The 13,715-nt window shown below is 45.0% G+C and overlaps 1 protein-coding gene across 6 annotated transcripts in view; it reads left to right on the top strand.

Moving 5' to 3' along the window:
- Nucleotides 1-13,715, top strand: part of CROCC2 (ciliary rootlet coiled-coil, rootletin family member 2) — a 140,858-nt gene that overhangs the window by 108,340 nt on the left and 18,803 nt on the right. For all 6 annotated transcript variants that reach the window (XM_053304340.1, XM_053304337.1, XM_053304338.1 and 3 more), the window contains 2 exons: nt 9,322-9,442; nt 10,843-11,006. In XM_053304340.1, the coding sequence (XP_053160315.1) occupies nt 9,322-9,442; nt 10,843-11,006 (285 nt within the window). The remainder of the gene's footprint in view (nt 1-9,321; nt 9,443-10,842; nt 11,007-13,715) is intronic.

Genomic DNA, 13,715 nt, shown 5'->3' with positions numbered 1-13,715 from the left:
CACACACATGGACACACACACAGAATGCCAGGTGATCTCATAAGCCTACTAGAAAGTAGGCTAAAATTAATAAAATATCTCACTGCAACAGGGATGGCTCCAGGTTTGAGGAAACCCTCAGCAAGTGTGGCCTATATATCTTAAAGGGGGCTGAGGCCCTGAGAAAAACATTTCTTTTAAAGGGGGTTCACAAGGCCTGGCATCAGTGCTGGGATCTCAGCAACTACCCAGGGATGTGGTGTAGTGACATCCAGTGGCGGCTGGTGTGGACACTGCTGGTGGGGGGTGGGATGCACCTTTAAGTCTAAATTAGTAAGTGCTTATCTGCCCTACCGCCACACATGAAAGCCAAGCACTCACTGTGGCAGAGGATCAGCTTCACCACTCAACTGGCAGAGGCCATTTGCGTGGCTAGCAAATGGCTTCCACATATGTGCGGAGGCCAGCTGAGTGGCGGAGTCTATCCTCCGCCCCAGCAGGTGCTGAGCAATGCGCTGCTGATGGTAAGAGCTTTCAGGTGTGGCAGTATGGGAGGTAAGTACCTAGTTTACTTTAAGCCGGGAGACGTAAAAGTGCCTCCCACTGCCCCCCCCAACCCAACGCCGCCCACACCAGCTGCCACTACTGACATCAGGCCGGCACTGAAATCAGCGGTGTGTTAAGTGCTTGAATACATGTTAAGACCCATTAATTTCATCAGGACTTAGGACAGGTTCAGGAATTCATTTGCTCCACAAAAGCCTGTTGTTATTGCGGAGTTCGGGTTTGTGTGTCTTTTTGTTTGTTTTTGTTTTCTTTATTTCTTTTCTTTGTTTTTCAGCACACATGCAAGTGCTCATCTGAAACACATTCTTCTAGGTACCTCAGATAACATGTCATGTTGTTTTTCAGTGCCATGTTAGCTTTAAGAATGTTACCAGAAATTATCATCAGAATTTCTGGATGTGTATTTGGATGCCTGAGGAGCACTATGGATCTGGATCGTGATCCGTTGCATTCCTAAGGAATGGGTTCTGCACCTGCGCAGGGACCTCGCAGGTAGATTGACTAGCTCCTCGTGATGCCCACTCTGCCTCGCACGTGCTTCGTTCTTTCGTTGAAGTTGGCTGTTGGGGGCACCATTTTCTCAGTTTCTTTTTGACCACCAAAACGTCAACACCTCGTTGCTGGCTCCTCGGTTCAATCAGATTCATTTGACTGGAAATAAAAGATAAAATATTAGTTTTGTTTCTCCTATTTGACTTGGTCTGCTTTTGGATACTTCTAACAGATAACGGACTGGTTCTGGCTTAATCGGACTTGTTACTGATGCTCAGGGGCATGCCTTTAACGGTGATGAAGACCAAAAAAAGTTCAAATGATGTGTGGAGTGTCACGCAAAATTGCCATGAGTCGACCACGACTCATGTTTGCGATGTTTAGGAGAGCAGCACAATCCAACAAAGTGCGAGATATGCTGCTCGTTTTCAAAACAAACGCTTAAAAATGAGGTGCTAAGACTCCGTGAAGTGCTTTACGATGACGCACTATGTCATCTGACACCGAGGCCAAATTGCCCCTCAACATTGGGGTCAAGATTGAGCGTGATGTCGAAATCAACATCGAGTACACAGTGATATGCAAAAATGCAGTCTAAAACTTCTGCTAGGAATATGGAGCCCCTTTTCAAGATACCGAAAGAGGTCTCGAAGTAGACACATGGGCAGAAAGACAAGAAGAGGAGGCGCTCCTCAAATGAGAAAATTGATTCTCCTCCAAGAAAAAAACAACACTCTATGTCAGAAATTAAGGGCAGTGCACCTTCTCCAACATCTCTACAAGGCTACAGCCCGCCTTCAAGATCGGCAACAGCTTCGTTGATGTCGTCAGAACAACCCTCGAGGTCGATGTCAAGAACATTGCCTCCGATGTCAACCACGATATCGACCACGGACTCGACAGGGGCTGTTCTACAGAACACAGGCTCGATGTCAACATCAGTACCGACTGCTTGGAGCATGGACATGATTTTGACTTCGACATCAACTTCTCTGTCGGAGCCGACTTCAATGTTGACATCTGTCTCAAAGGACTTGGCTTCACCTAAGAGGGTCTTGCAGCTAACTCCAGCTCAAACGCCGGTACAGTCACTGAAGACTCCCTTGCATCAGCAGCCTATGGAGAGGGAACTACATTGACTTCTCTACTGAGCATCTTCAAGATGATGATGTTTCTTTGGCTCCAAACACTGTGACCACCTTACTAGCTATGCTGGATTCTTCAAATAGTACCCCATCGGGGTCAACTTTCCATGGATTCTTAAGTAGTGGACTTGACATTGAGCAGGATGCTGAGGAGTTTCCACTGCCTTACCTAAAACACCATCAATGTCGCTTGTGCGCATTGTTAAGATTGCTTCGACAATTCCTATTCGCTTAAGGTCGACATTGCGAGTACCAGAGCCAACAGTATCAAGATCTTTGGGACTGTTGTCTTGATCACTGGTGCCAGCACCAGCATCAATGCACACTGTACTAGCATGGAAGTCACGCATACGGTATGTGAGCTCTCAGGGGCTCATGCATCAACAAGGACACAGACCAATCACACATTCATGTGGTTTTCACCACACTCCAACGGATGTGTTGCCCGAAGAATATGCGAAATTCCAAATATGGAAAACACAGCATGAATTGCTATGGCCGCTGTTAGTGGCCACTGGGAGTCAAGTAGGTGTACAGCAAATGTTGACCAGCACTACCACTGTGTCTACCGCTTGCCAGACGACTGAGGTAGCACATCACCTGGTGATACTGGAACCTCCTGCACCACTGCGAATACCACCAGAAACTCTGGTGGCACCAGCAAGGTCAGCTGTAAATATGCTAAGGCATCTGTCATTGCCAAAAAAGAAATGAAAAAAAGGTGCCTCCAATTGTGCCATCAATAGAAAGTGGCGGAGATGGTTATTCATCTGAATCCATGGAGCCAGACTCAGATGGGGCAAGCCATCCTTCTGATCCAAATCTGCCACTGGATGTGCCACCAAAAACATCAACTTCGCCTTCTGAAGAGCTAAAGGCTTACCATGCCCAGATAAGGGAGATGGCAGAAGAATTGTGCTTGGAAATAAAGCAACCAGAGGCTGACTTAAAGGACCCAGTTTATAACACGATGGCAGCCTCCAAAAGCCTGTGATTAGTAAAGCAGCAGAGTCTGCATGGGATGTCCTACAGACCTCCACACTGACTTCGAAGCATCTAGAAAGTTTATATAGGATACAAGAAGAGGATAATACATACCTCTTACGACACCTGATACCAAACTCCGATTGTGCATCCACCTCTAAGTCGGGCTGACGCCATTCAATGCCTTCTGATAAAGATGGTAGAAAGATGGATGTTATGGGTAGAAAGATATATTCCACCTCTAGCTTGGCTATTAGAACAGCCAACTATGCGGCTTGTATGGCCAGATATAATCATTAACTGTGGGATGCATTACTCCAAGATTCTACTGCAATGAGCCCAGAGGAATTTCAAGACAAATTTGCTGAAGTCTATGAGATGACAACAGCAATCACTAGACAGGTGCTCAGCACTTTTAAACATCTAGCCAAGACGGAATCACGGGCCATGGTGACGGCAGTGACAATGCGCTGACATGCATGGTTGAGGTCCACAAACCTACAACAGGATATGCGTGATCAGGTAGAGAACTTAGCCTATGATGGAGAGGGCTTGTTCAGTGAGAACACAGACTTCACTATGGAGTTACTTTAAGAAGTCAAAATATACTGCGAAAACCTTTATGTCCATAACCTCTGCATTTTATGCAGCATCACATAATCGTCCATATGGGAAACAAAAGCCCAATTACAGACAACAAGAACGGAAGGATTTCTGGCATCAGTACAGACCTTCTCAGAGAAATAGGGTTTTGGACAGCAACCTAAGGGCCAGAACACCAGGGCTGCTAAGGACCAAAACAAGTAGACTCTTTGATCTGCTCAACTGTCCACCGCACACAGAGAAACAACTACAACAATCACCTGCCAGGGCACACAAAACCTGCCTGGTAGTTGCCAACAGTTCCATCATGTTGGCAAGCCATGCCCAGGCATGGCACCACATAACATCAGACCAGTGGGTGCTCAGAATTAACAAGACTGGTTACTCTATAGAGTTCAAGAGCATGCCTCCGTTCTCGGGTGTGAAATGCACAAGAGCAACCCCAGTATTGCTGGAGAAAGTGCAGGTACTGTTGAAAAAGAAAGCAATTGTCCAGGTGTTGGTGGACAGAGAGGATGACCGGATAGGCATGTGCACGGACCGGTTCAGAGGCCATTCTAAAGGCCTCCAGACTGGTCCGGACACGGGGTGGTTTTGGTTCGGAAGGGCAGGGGGGGTTCAATTAAGGGCGGGGGGGGCTTTAGTTAACCCTCGCAACAACCGTGCCGTATTTCTTTGAGTATTCGGGCGGCAGGATAGCTCCCTGCCGCCCCCTTCCAAGTCCCGCTCGGCTGGCGGCCGCCCCCAAGAAGGCCCGCGCCGTTCCAAGAAGACCCACCCGTGCCGCTCCGTGCCGCTCCATGACGTGAAGATCCGTGGCGTGCCAAGATCCGTGAAGTGAAGACCCCTGCCCTGCCGTGAAGACCCCTTCTTGCAATGCAAAATCCCTCCCATTGCAAAGGGGCGGCGGGAGAACTCCCCTGCCGTGCCCTTCCCCTTTGCCGGTCTGGCTGCAAATGGCTTCTAAGAAGCCAGACCGGCAAAGGGGAAGGGCACAAGCTAAGGATATCAAGGAATTATCTATCTCTCCCTTTTCCAGGATGACTTGAGGATTCAGGTGATGAATATGAGCCGGCAGCTGAATGACATGGAGCACATAAATCACTTAGCATTAATGGCAGTGTTCATGGCACTGAAGGCATTCGAGCCACTGCTACACAACAAGGTGGAGCAGTTCCAACTTGGCAGCACCACAGCCATAGCATATCTCAACCGATGGGGCCGGGGGCTGTCTCTCATTCCCTTTGTACTTTGAGTCTACAGATTTGGGATTGGTGCGTGAGTCACAGTATTTACCCTCTGGCCATACATATCCAGGGAGTGGACAATGTAATGGCCGACGACTTCAGCCACTCCATGTGGCACTACCAACACCACGAATGGGAGATCAACTACATCTATCTGAAACGGGTGTTCGGTTTATGGGGACATCCGACTGTGGGCATGTTTGCGACTGCTGCCAACAAAAAATGTCTGAAATATTGTTCGCATGGTGCTGTCAGAAGAAGGTCACTAGGAGATGTGTTCCAACATTCATGGAACAAAGGGCTCCTGTACCTATTTCTGCCTCAGCCACTTATCAACCGTGTACTGGGACAGATTATTTGGGACGAGACAGCAGGCATCTTAGTGACACCATGGTGGCCTCACCAGAGCAGTTTGCACTGCTTCTCAAACTCTTGAAGGGGATTTAACACAGATTTCCCCAAAGACCAGATCTCCTGGTGCGAGACGGTGGAGCATTCCAGTATCTGGACACAAGGACTCTGCGGATGACCACATGGAAAATTGGCTGCTAAGGAAAATACTAATTAACAATAGGCGGCCATCAACCAGAAGAAACTACAGTTTCAAGTGGAAATGACTTAAGGAGTATGCTCATAAGCATGGTTCCCTTCCTGGCAAAGCAACACTGAGACAAGTATTACTTTATATGACTACTTTAAAACTCATGGGATTGGCAAATGTATCCCTCAAGGTGCATCTGGCAGCGATATCATCGAGGCATAAGGGATGGGATGGCGCAACTGTTTTCTCCCATCCAGACTGCAAAAAAAATTCTGAGGAGTGTGAACAATTTATTTCCACCGATAAGAAAACCTATGGAGCAGTGGATTTTGACTTTGGTTTTAACAGCACTCATGGAGAATCCTTTTGAGCTGCTAAGTGAAGCTTCTCTAAAGTGAGTCACCATGAACACGGTGTTTCTTATAGCAATCACTGATGCAAGACGTGTTAGTGAGCTGACGGCACTGTGCATGGACATTCCTTATACTCAGTTTATCCGAAAAAGGTAGTCATGCGCCTGGATACAAAGTTCCGACCAAAAATAGTGATGGAGTTTCATTTAAGCCAGGATATTATTCTGCCAGCTTTTTTCCAAAAGCCAGAGACAGCATTGGAAAAGGCGCTGCATTCTCTGGATGTAAGACGTACTCTGCTGTATTATCTGGAGGCAACCAAAAGTATTAGAAAGACAAAAAACCTGTTTGTGGCCTACAAGGGAAGAGCCAAGGAACAGCCAATATCCCAGCAAAAGCTTGGTGGAGTTGATAGTGCAAACATCTAAGCTACAGGGTGTAGTTCCACCACGTACTATATGGGTACATCCGACTAGGGCATACGCATCCTCAGCAGCCCATCCATCTGGAATCTGTATGACTGATATTTGTGCGGCTGCAACATGGTCCTCACAACAGCCGTTTATTAAACATTATGCCATTGATCTGCAATCTGCTGAGCAGATGGACTTTGGGAGGAGTGTTTTGAAACTGGTTCTGCCTTAGACTTTGGGGACTACTGTGCCCGCCATCATTTTATTTATTTTATTTATTTATTGTTAAATTTATATACCGCCTTTCATTAAAGCAATCCCAAGGTGGTTTACAGCAAAAAAAAAATAATTAACACAAGATGGTAAAAAAGACACAATTAAAATATTAAGTGGGGGGGAAATATTAAACAAATCTGATTAAAAAATTTAAAACAAAAAGCATAAAAGCAATAAATATTATAAAGAGCAGCAGCAGAGAATCAAATAAATGCCTGGGCAAAAAGCCAAGATTTTACATTTTTTCTGAAAGCTGTGATGGAAACTGAGGAGCAAATAGCCACCGGGAGAGCATTCTAGAGTCATGGTGGAAAGCTGGCTAATCACCCATTCCTTAGGAATACAATAGATCACGATCCAGATAAACAGGTTGCTCACCTGTAACTTATGATCTGGTAGTGAACTGTTGTATTCCTAAGACCCTCCCGAACCACCCCGCCACAGTAGAAGCAGAACAATTGTGAAAGAAAAATTACCAAGCAGAGACACTGAAGGAACCTCAGGAGATGGCGATCTGCCAGAAACTGAGAAAATGGCACCCCCAACTGCCGACTTCAACGAAAGCACAAAGCATGTGCAAGGCAGAGTGGGTGTCACGAGGAGCTAGTCAATCTACCCGTGAGGTCCCTGCGCAGGCACAGAACCCATTCCTCAGGAATACAACGGTTCACTACCAGATCATAAGTTACAGGTGAGCAACCTGTTTATATAAAATCCACCTAACCGTCTCTAGATCATACCCAATGGCTTCTAAAATGTATAGGGAATAGATTGCTTGGTCTGGCTGCATCAGGTTCCAAAGGCAATGCACTCATTTATGTCGCTCATAGCAAAACTGACTCGTTTTGTGCCATGTAGTGCAATGGTGTCTTAGAATAGTATAAGCAAAATGTGCATACACGTGATCAATAGAATACATGGCACTGAATCTAATCTACAAGCTTTTAAAAGACCTGTATACTTTTAAATCACATTTGTCTGGGCCTGGTTAGTTAGATAACATTAAATGTGATCCTGGAAGGCTTGTGTTCAACTCCCAGCTTGACCATGGGCTCAGTACATGTCTTTGGAGAAACCACTATTTCAGCCTTAATTCTTTCAAGTGTAAAATTGGTACAGTGAAACAAGGTAAAGATTGTACAGCAGCTTGCTTGGGGTGGGGAGTGGAGTATATTTTGCAGAAAAGGTCCCAGCTGTTTTTCTTCAGTTCCTGTACTGACTCTGGCCAAAAAAAAATGGAGGAGGGGGGGAATGAAAAATCCCAAATTACTGCAAAAGATTTTTGCAACTAGAGCAACAGTATGGAATTCAAGTAAATATGTGCAAAGATATCTGATTTGCAGTCACAGACATTTTTGTTAGCATCGAACTATGGATCTTACGAATTCATGTTGCTCCTTAGGGAAGCATCTATGCTGCTTTGAACATAGGCCAGGGAAGGGCACTCAGCATTTCACTCAGAGTAGGGCTAGGTTCAGAATTCCCAGCTTTCTTCAGCTCTGCCAAGGATCCACTTCATCTGCCCTGCACTGCAAACCATCAGACTCTCCCAGCTCTGTTCTGCAGGATCGCATGAGCCAACCCAGCTCTGCTTGACCCTAAGTTGACTTCGAAGCCATATGTTTAGCAACATTCAAGGGCAGCTCAGCCCTTTCTCTGTCATGTGCTATTTATTGCTCAAAAGCATGCCTCTTGTAAAAATGCATAAATATTTATACTGCACCAGAATAATTTAAAAAACATGGGCTGTCATAATAATCATAGCATCAGATCATCCAACAGCCTTTCTGACAAATGGAGAAATCAGTTAATTCTCTCGGGGCTGTGTAAAATCTAAGGCATTCTTTGCTTTTCTGCCTTGTCCCACCAAGATGCTGGAGTTCAGTGTTAGCTTGCAGTAATAAAAAAATGATATTGATGGTCAAGAACAATATATTTCCTCGCTCAGTTTTACAACCCTCTCCTATTCAAATCAACTCAGAAATAAATTCCATGGACTGTAATAGGCCTTACTTCCAAATTGGTGTATACAGGATTTCAGCCTTAAAGGAAAGATACGGTATGTTGCTAGTGTTGCCATATTCTGGCTTTCCAAATCCGGGTGCCTAATGTACATATTATGTAAATTGGTTTGAAAATAATTTTTGAGCAGAATAGGGATTGCACGTTTTGCTCCATAACTTCGCTTCTACAAGGGCTAGCTAGAGCATAGCTTTAAAAAAAAGAAAGAAAGCTGAAATCCGGGCGAATCTGGGTGAGCTAAGCCATCTGAGTGAGATGCTTAAAATCTGGGTGAAACCTGGAATTTCAGGGGACATGGCAACTCTAGCTGGTGCATTAAAAATTACTCCCTAAAGTAATCTGTCAGAACGTCTCCATGTTCTCCTTTAAGAGAATGTTAAAAACTGTGTTCTGGCAGGCATTTGGAATCATGATCTTCCATCTGAAAATGAAGATTATTCGGCTGATTTTAATATAACATTATGGTTGGTAGTTTTGCTGAATGTACTTGTTTTATAATGATGGATTGTATTGTTGTTTTTAATGTCTGATACGTTGTAAATTTTCCTGAGGGCTTCATGAAGCCAAATGATGGGATAGAAATTGCAAAATAAATTTTAAAAATAACTAGATGCAATTTCTTGTCCCTGGCTCTCTTCTTCATCTTTCCTAGTTACAAGCTAAGGATATCAAGGAATTATCTATCTCTCCCTTTTCCAGGATGACTTGAGGATTCAGGTGATGAATATGAGCCGGCAGCTGAATGACATGGAGTCTGACCTTGACCGGACAAAGAGTCGAATCCTGCAGCTTCAGAAGTTCTTAGCAGATTGCGAGGAAGGCCAGTTCTCATTATTTCCCCTCCCTCCATTATATTGTCTCTGCCTCTGGGAAGATTTGGGGATACCTCCCTTGCTTCTCATGCTAATAGGACTCTCTGCTTGCTTACCATGGAAGAACTTATACATTATACAAACAAACAACACATTATACATAAAACAACACATTACTGTTTATATAACAAACAACACATTATAGATAAACTTATGTAATGAAACTTTAATTTTATTTTAAAATGGAAATCAGCTTGAGGATGCTGCCATTTTAAGTGGATGGGTGGCGATGTTTAACCTTATCCCCCAACTGGATGTTTTTCTGCTCAGAATCACCCTCCACAAGTGGCTGTTCCTCTGCAGATCAGTCTACTTGTTAATAAGCATCTGGAACCCTGCAGGGTGAAAAGTGACTCGGGGAGAGCAGGGAAAGGGTTAGGCCACCCCACACACACTTCACTCAAAATGGCAGCATTCCAGTGCAGCTTTTCATTTAAAAAAAAAAATGGGGCTTCATTACATGTATTTGCATATCATGGGTACTTTTTATGGTAATTAATCAGGCACTCCTAAAAGCTTTTTAAAGAAAACATATGCCTTATGGGACCGATGACTGTTTGGTGATTCTAAGGCAATCTCAAGTTAGGTGATCCTAAAGCAATCCAAAGCAAATTCTCATGAGATTAAAACCTTAAGTAACCATACCAATTGTTGTATCATAAACCACCAACTTAATTTCCTTTATATAAATGGATATCATAGGGGTTGGGGTGAAGATAAGGAAGATGCCAATTGGCTATCTTTCCGATTAGGAGTTCTTTCTGGCATAGGCTCTTGAATAAATTGATCCTTCATTAGGCTTGGTGAGGGATACCATTTTCCTTCCCGATTAATGGCACTCTATGAACCCTGCTGCCAAATAAGATCATCAGAGGAGGATGATCTGCGAGCACCACTGGCTCGTCTTATGGTAACTCAGCAGTGAGCCTTTTCTGTAGTTGCCCCCAGAACAGTGGAACATGCTTCCTGTCCAAGTTAGAGCTGGACCATCTCTGATGGCCTTCAGAAGAGCACTGAAGACCCACTTGTTCAGTCAGGCTCTTAGTTGAATTTATGTTTAATTTATTTTGATTTAATTTTAATTGTTGATCTTATTGTTTACAGTGATTTTTAACCAATTATAAACTGCCATGAGATGTTTGTGTTTTGCAGCATAAATATAAACAAACAAGAATGGGTCTTGGAACATAACTTGTTATTACCAGAACATGGTTTCTAGTTGATCATACAAATAACACGATACTATTATTAACACCAATGCATGGAGAAATCCCCTTTGTGCACACACACAAATTGCAATGAAGTTATTTCCTTTTTTTAAAAGCCAGCCTTTTCTTTTCACCTCCAGGCAAACGGGGTACAGATGGGCGCCTGAGCAGTGCACAGGCAGCATTAATGCTGCAAGAGGAGACAATTCGGAAAGCAGAGAGGGAACGGCAGGCATTCGCAGAACAAGTAGCCACTCTGGAGCGCAACTTGCATGTTTGTCAGGAAAAGAACAGAGAGCTGCAGGTGGGCATAAAATCTCTCCTTGGAGGGAAAAGACATTCATTCAAAGAGATGTCACACTGCTGGTTCTTCCTAAAGACCTTTGTGCACATTGCATGGCAACAAACCCAGGGCTGGCATGACGTGTACGCTCAACAGCGAGCTGAATAAGAAAAACCCTGTTGGATCAGACCAAGGCCTGTCTAGTCCAGCATCCTGTTTAGTGGCCAACCAGATGCCTCTAGGAAGCCCACAAGCAGGAGATGAAGGCTTATCCCCTCTCCTGTCATTGCTCTCTTGCAGCTACTCTTCAGAGGCATCCTGCCTCTGAACCTAGGGCAGGCCTGCTCAACTCCGCCCCCCCCCCGCTATTTCTGGACTACAAGTCCCATAATCCCCCACCACAGTGGCCAATAGCCAGGGATTATGGGAGTTGTAGGCCAACATCTGCAGGAGGGCCGAAGTTGAGCAGGCCTGACCTAGGGGTAGCATATAGCTGTCAAGACTAGTAGATGTTGGTAGATTTGTCCTCCATGATTGACTTGTCCTTTAGCTGCAACCAATCTTTGTTTTCTGGCCAATGTATCTGTATGATACATGTATTTTCAAACACATTTTTAACATGAGAGTCTTAGATGGGCATCTAAAAAAGATGTTCAAAGCAACCCTAATAAAGTTTGATAGCAACAGATCCTATGAAAAACTGCTAGCAGTGGGGGAAGGTTTGCTATACTGTGATAAAAGATGCAATCCTAACATCCCATTAAATTTGGTGGAACTTTCTTTTGAGTGTTGTCATCATCATCATCATCATCTAGAATATTTATATACCATTTCTCAACAAAAACAGTTCTCAAAACCATTTATAACAAAAAGGAATGAGAAGTCTGTGAGGCTGTTCACACACCCAGCCTAGTCGAGGCTATGGCAGCCCATCCTGGGCTAGGCTGCGCATGTGAAGTGCCAGGATCGAGCCCAATCCCAGCACTGCCCCCATGCCAAGGCCAGGTTTTTAACCCGGTGTTTAGCCAAGGTTAGGTGATTGGGTGATCACCACCGGGTTAAACAGGTCTCCCCACCCCGGCCTGCCGCCATTTCCGGCAGCAAGCCAGGGGGAAGGAGCAGCCACACTCGTGCCCCAGGAGTCCTCCCACTCCCGGCTCCTGCAGTGGCCATGCCACTGCTCTTGTGGGCACAGCGGGGGCGGGGGGAGGGCGGCTGCGGGTTGTCTGCCGGGGAAGGAAGGTGAGTTCCTGTCTACCCTGCAGTGCACTGGCAGCAGCTGTGAGATCATGGGCAAAATTTCTGTGAGTTCCTTTGGGACTGGGAATATTCTGAAAAAGACACAAAGAAGATACCCACGAACAACCACTGGGAAAGACACTGTGCTGGGATGAATAGGGGCAGTTGCTCTCCCTCTACTAAACAGGACAGCCACTGCTTTGAAATCTGCTTCTTTGCCGATTACCAGAGGTTATGCCCAGTTAGCAGATGTCGATTGCTATGCTTGCTTGGGGTTTCACTCCAAGGCACTCAAATGGAATTAATGGGATTGGGGTTCTAGCCCTTTCTGCAATATACTTTGCAACAAATAGGACTGAGGAGATGTATCTCTCTGTATTGGGACCATGGTGCAAGTCGAAGGGGTGGCTTAACCCATTTGCCACTGCACTGTTTTCCCACCAAAAATCCCCTTATTTTTGGCAGGAAAATGACATGGAGGAAAGGGATTTAAAAGCAACAACCAAAAAAACCCCTCTCTGCTGCTCCAGGAACATTTCCAGATGGGGCTTTTAGCTCGCTTCTCCTCCAGAATAGAGGGTGTGTGTTCACATATCGACCAGATTTACCTCGAAGTCCCTGTGAGCTATTGGGGAGCACTTCACACATGATTCACGTTTTTCATTAGACATTGGAACATAGCCCGATTTATGTCCAGGGTAAAAAAAATCAACCTTTTGCCTGGGGGGGGAGGCGTGTTATGCTTTTTGGCAAATTTGAACTCGCAGTAAACCCTCACAGTAAACCCATGGTAAAGCCTGCAGTCTGAAAATGCTCCTGCAGTCCCAATTCAGATGGAGATTCCCCCATGGCTGCTATTTGACATGGAAAACACACACACCCAGGAAGTGGTGGCATGCTTTAACATCCCAACTAGTTTGACCGATATTCAGGATTAAGCTCCATTGAACTTAGTGGAACTTCTTCAGACATGCATAGGATTGTGCTGCACAGCACGGAATGATAAGTATATCTTTTCTGTTTGGCGTGGGACATTGCCGCTTGTCTCCTTAACAATATTGTCCTTTTTGTTTCTCTCTCATGCTACAATAAGGCTCTGATATGGTAAGTTTCCATATCAAGTGGATTCTGTAATTGACATTATGTTCTTGGCAACCTGATGTCTTTTATGTTTGTGGGGCTGGTAGCTGATGATGCATGGATTGTGTGTCAGAGCTGGGACCATCTTGAATATTCCAGCTTAGTCCAAGTCATGGAATGAAGAATGAATGAGCATGGGGGTGCTGCTCACAAGCCTCCCTTTCAACACTCAGACAATTACATTTTTTTGTCTTAACAGCACACCACATTCACATGAACTTTGCAGTCCTTGGGTGTGGTGGACACACAAGTCCTATGTCTAGGTTGAACTTCCACTGCTGTTTTTCCAGCACCCAGGATTCAAGGATGTTGGTTGAATCAGTATGTCAGGCAATTGTGTGATAGCTACTG

This window comes from Hemicordylus capensis, chromosome 3 (genome assembly GCF_027244095.1).
Source record: "Hemicordylus capensis ecotype Gifberg chromosome 3, rHemCap1.1.pri, whole genome shotgun sequence".
NCBI classification, from domain to species: domain Eukaryota; kingdom Metazoa; phylum Chordata; class Lepidosauria; order Squamata; family Cordylidae; genus Hemicordylus; species Hemicordylus capensis.
The sequence above is the reverse complement of the archived record's forward strand: the minus strand, read 5'-3'. Positions and strand labels throughout refer to the sequence as shown.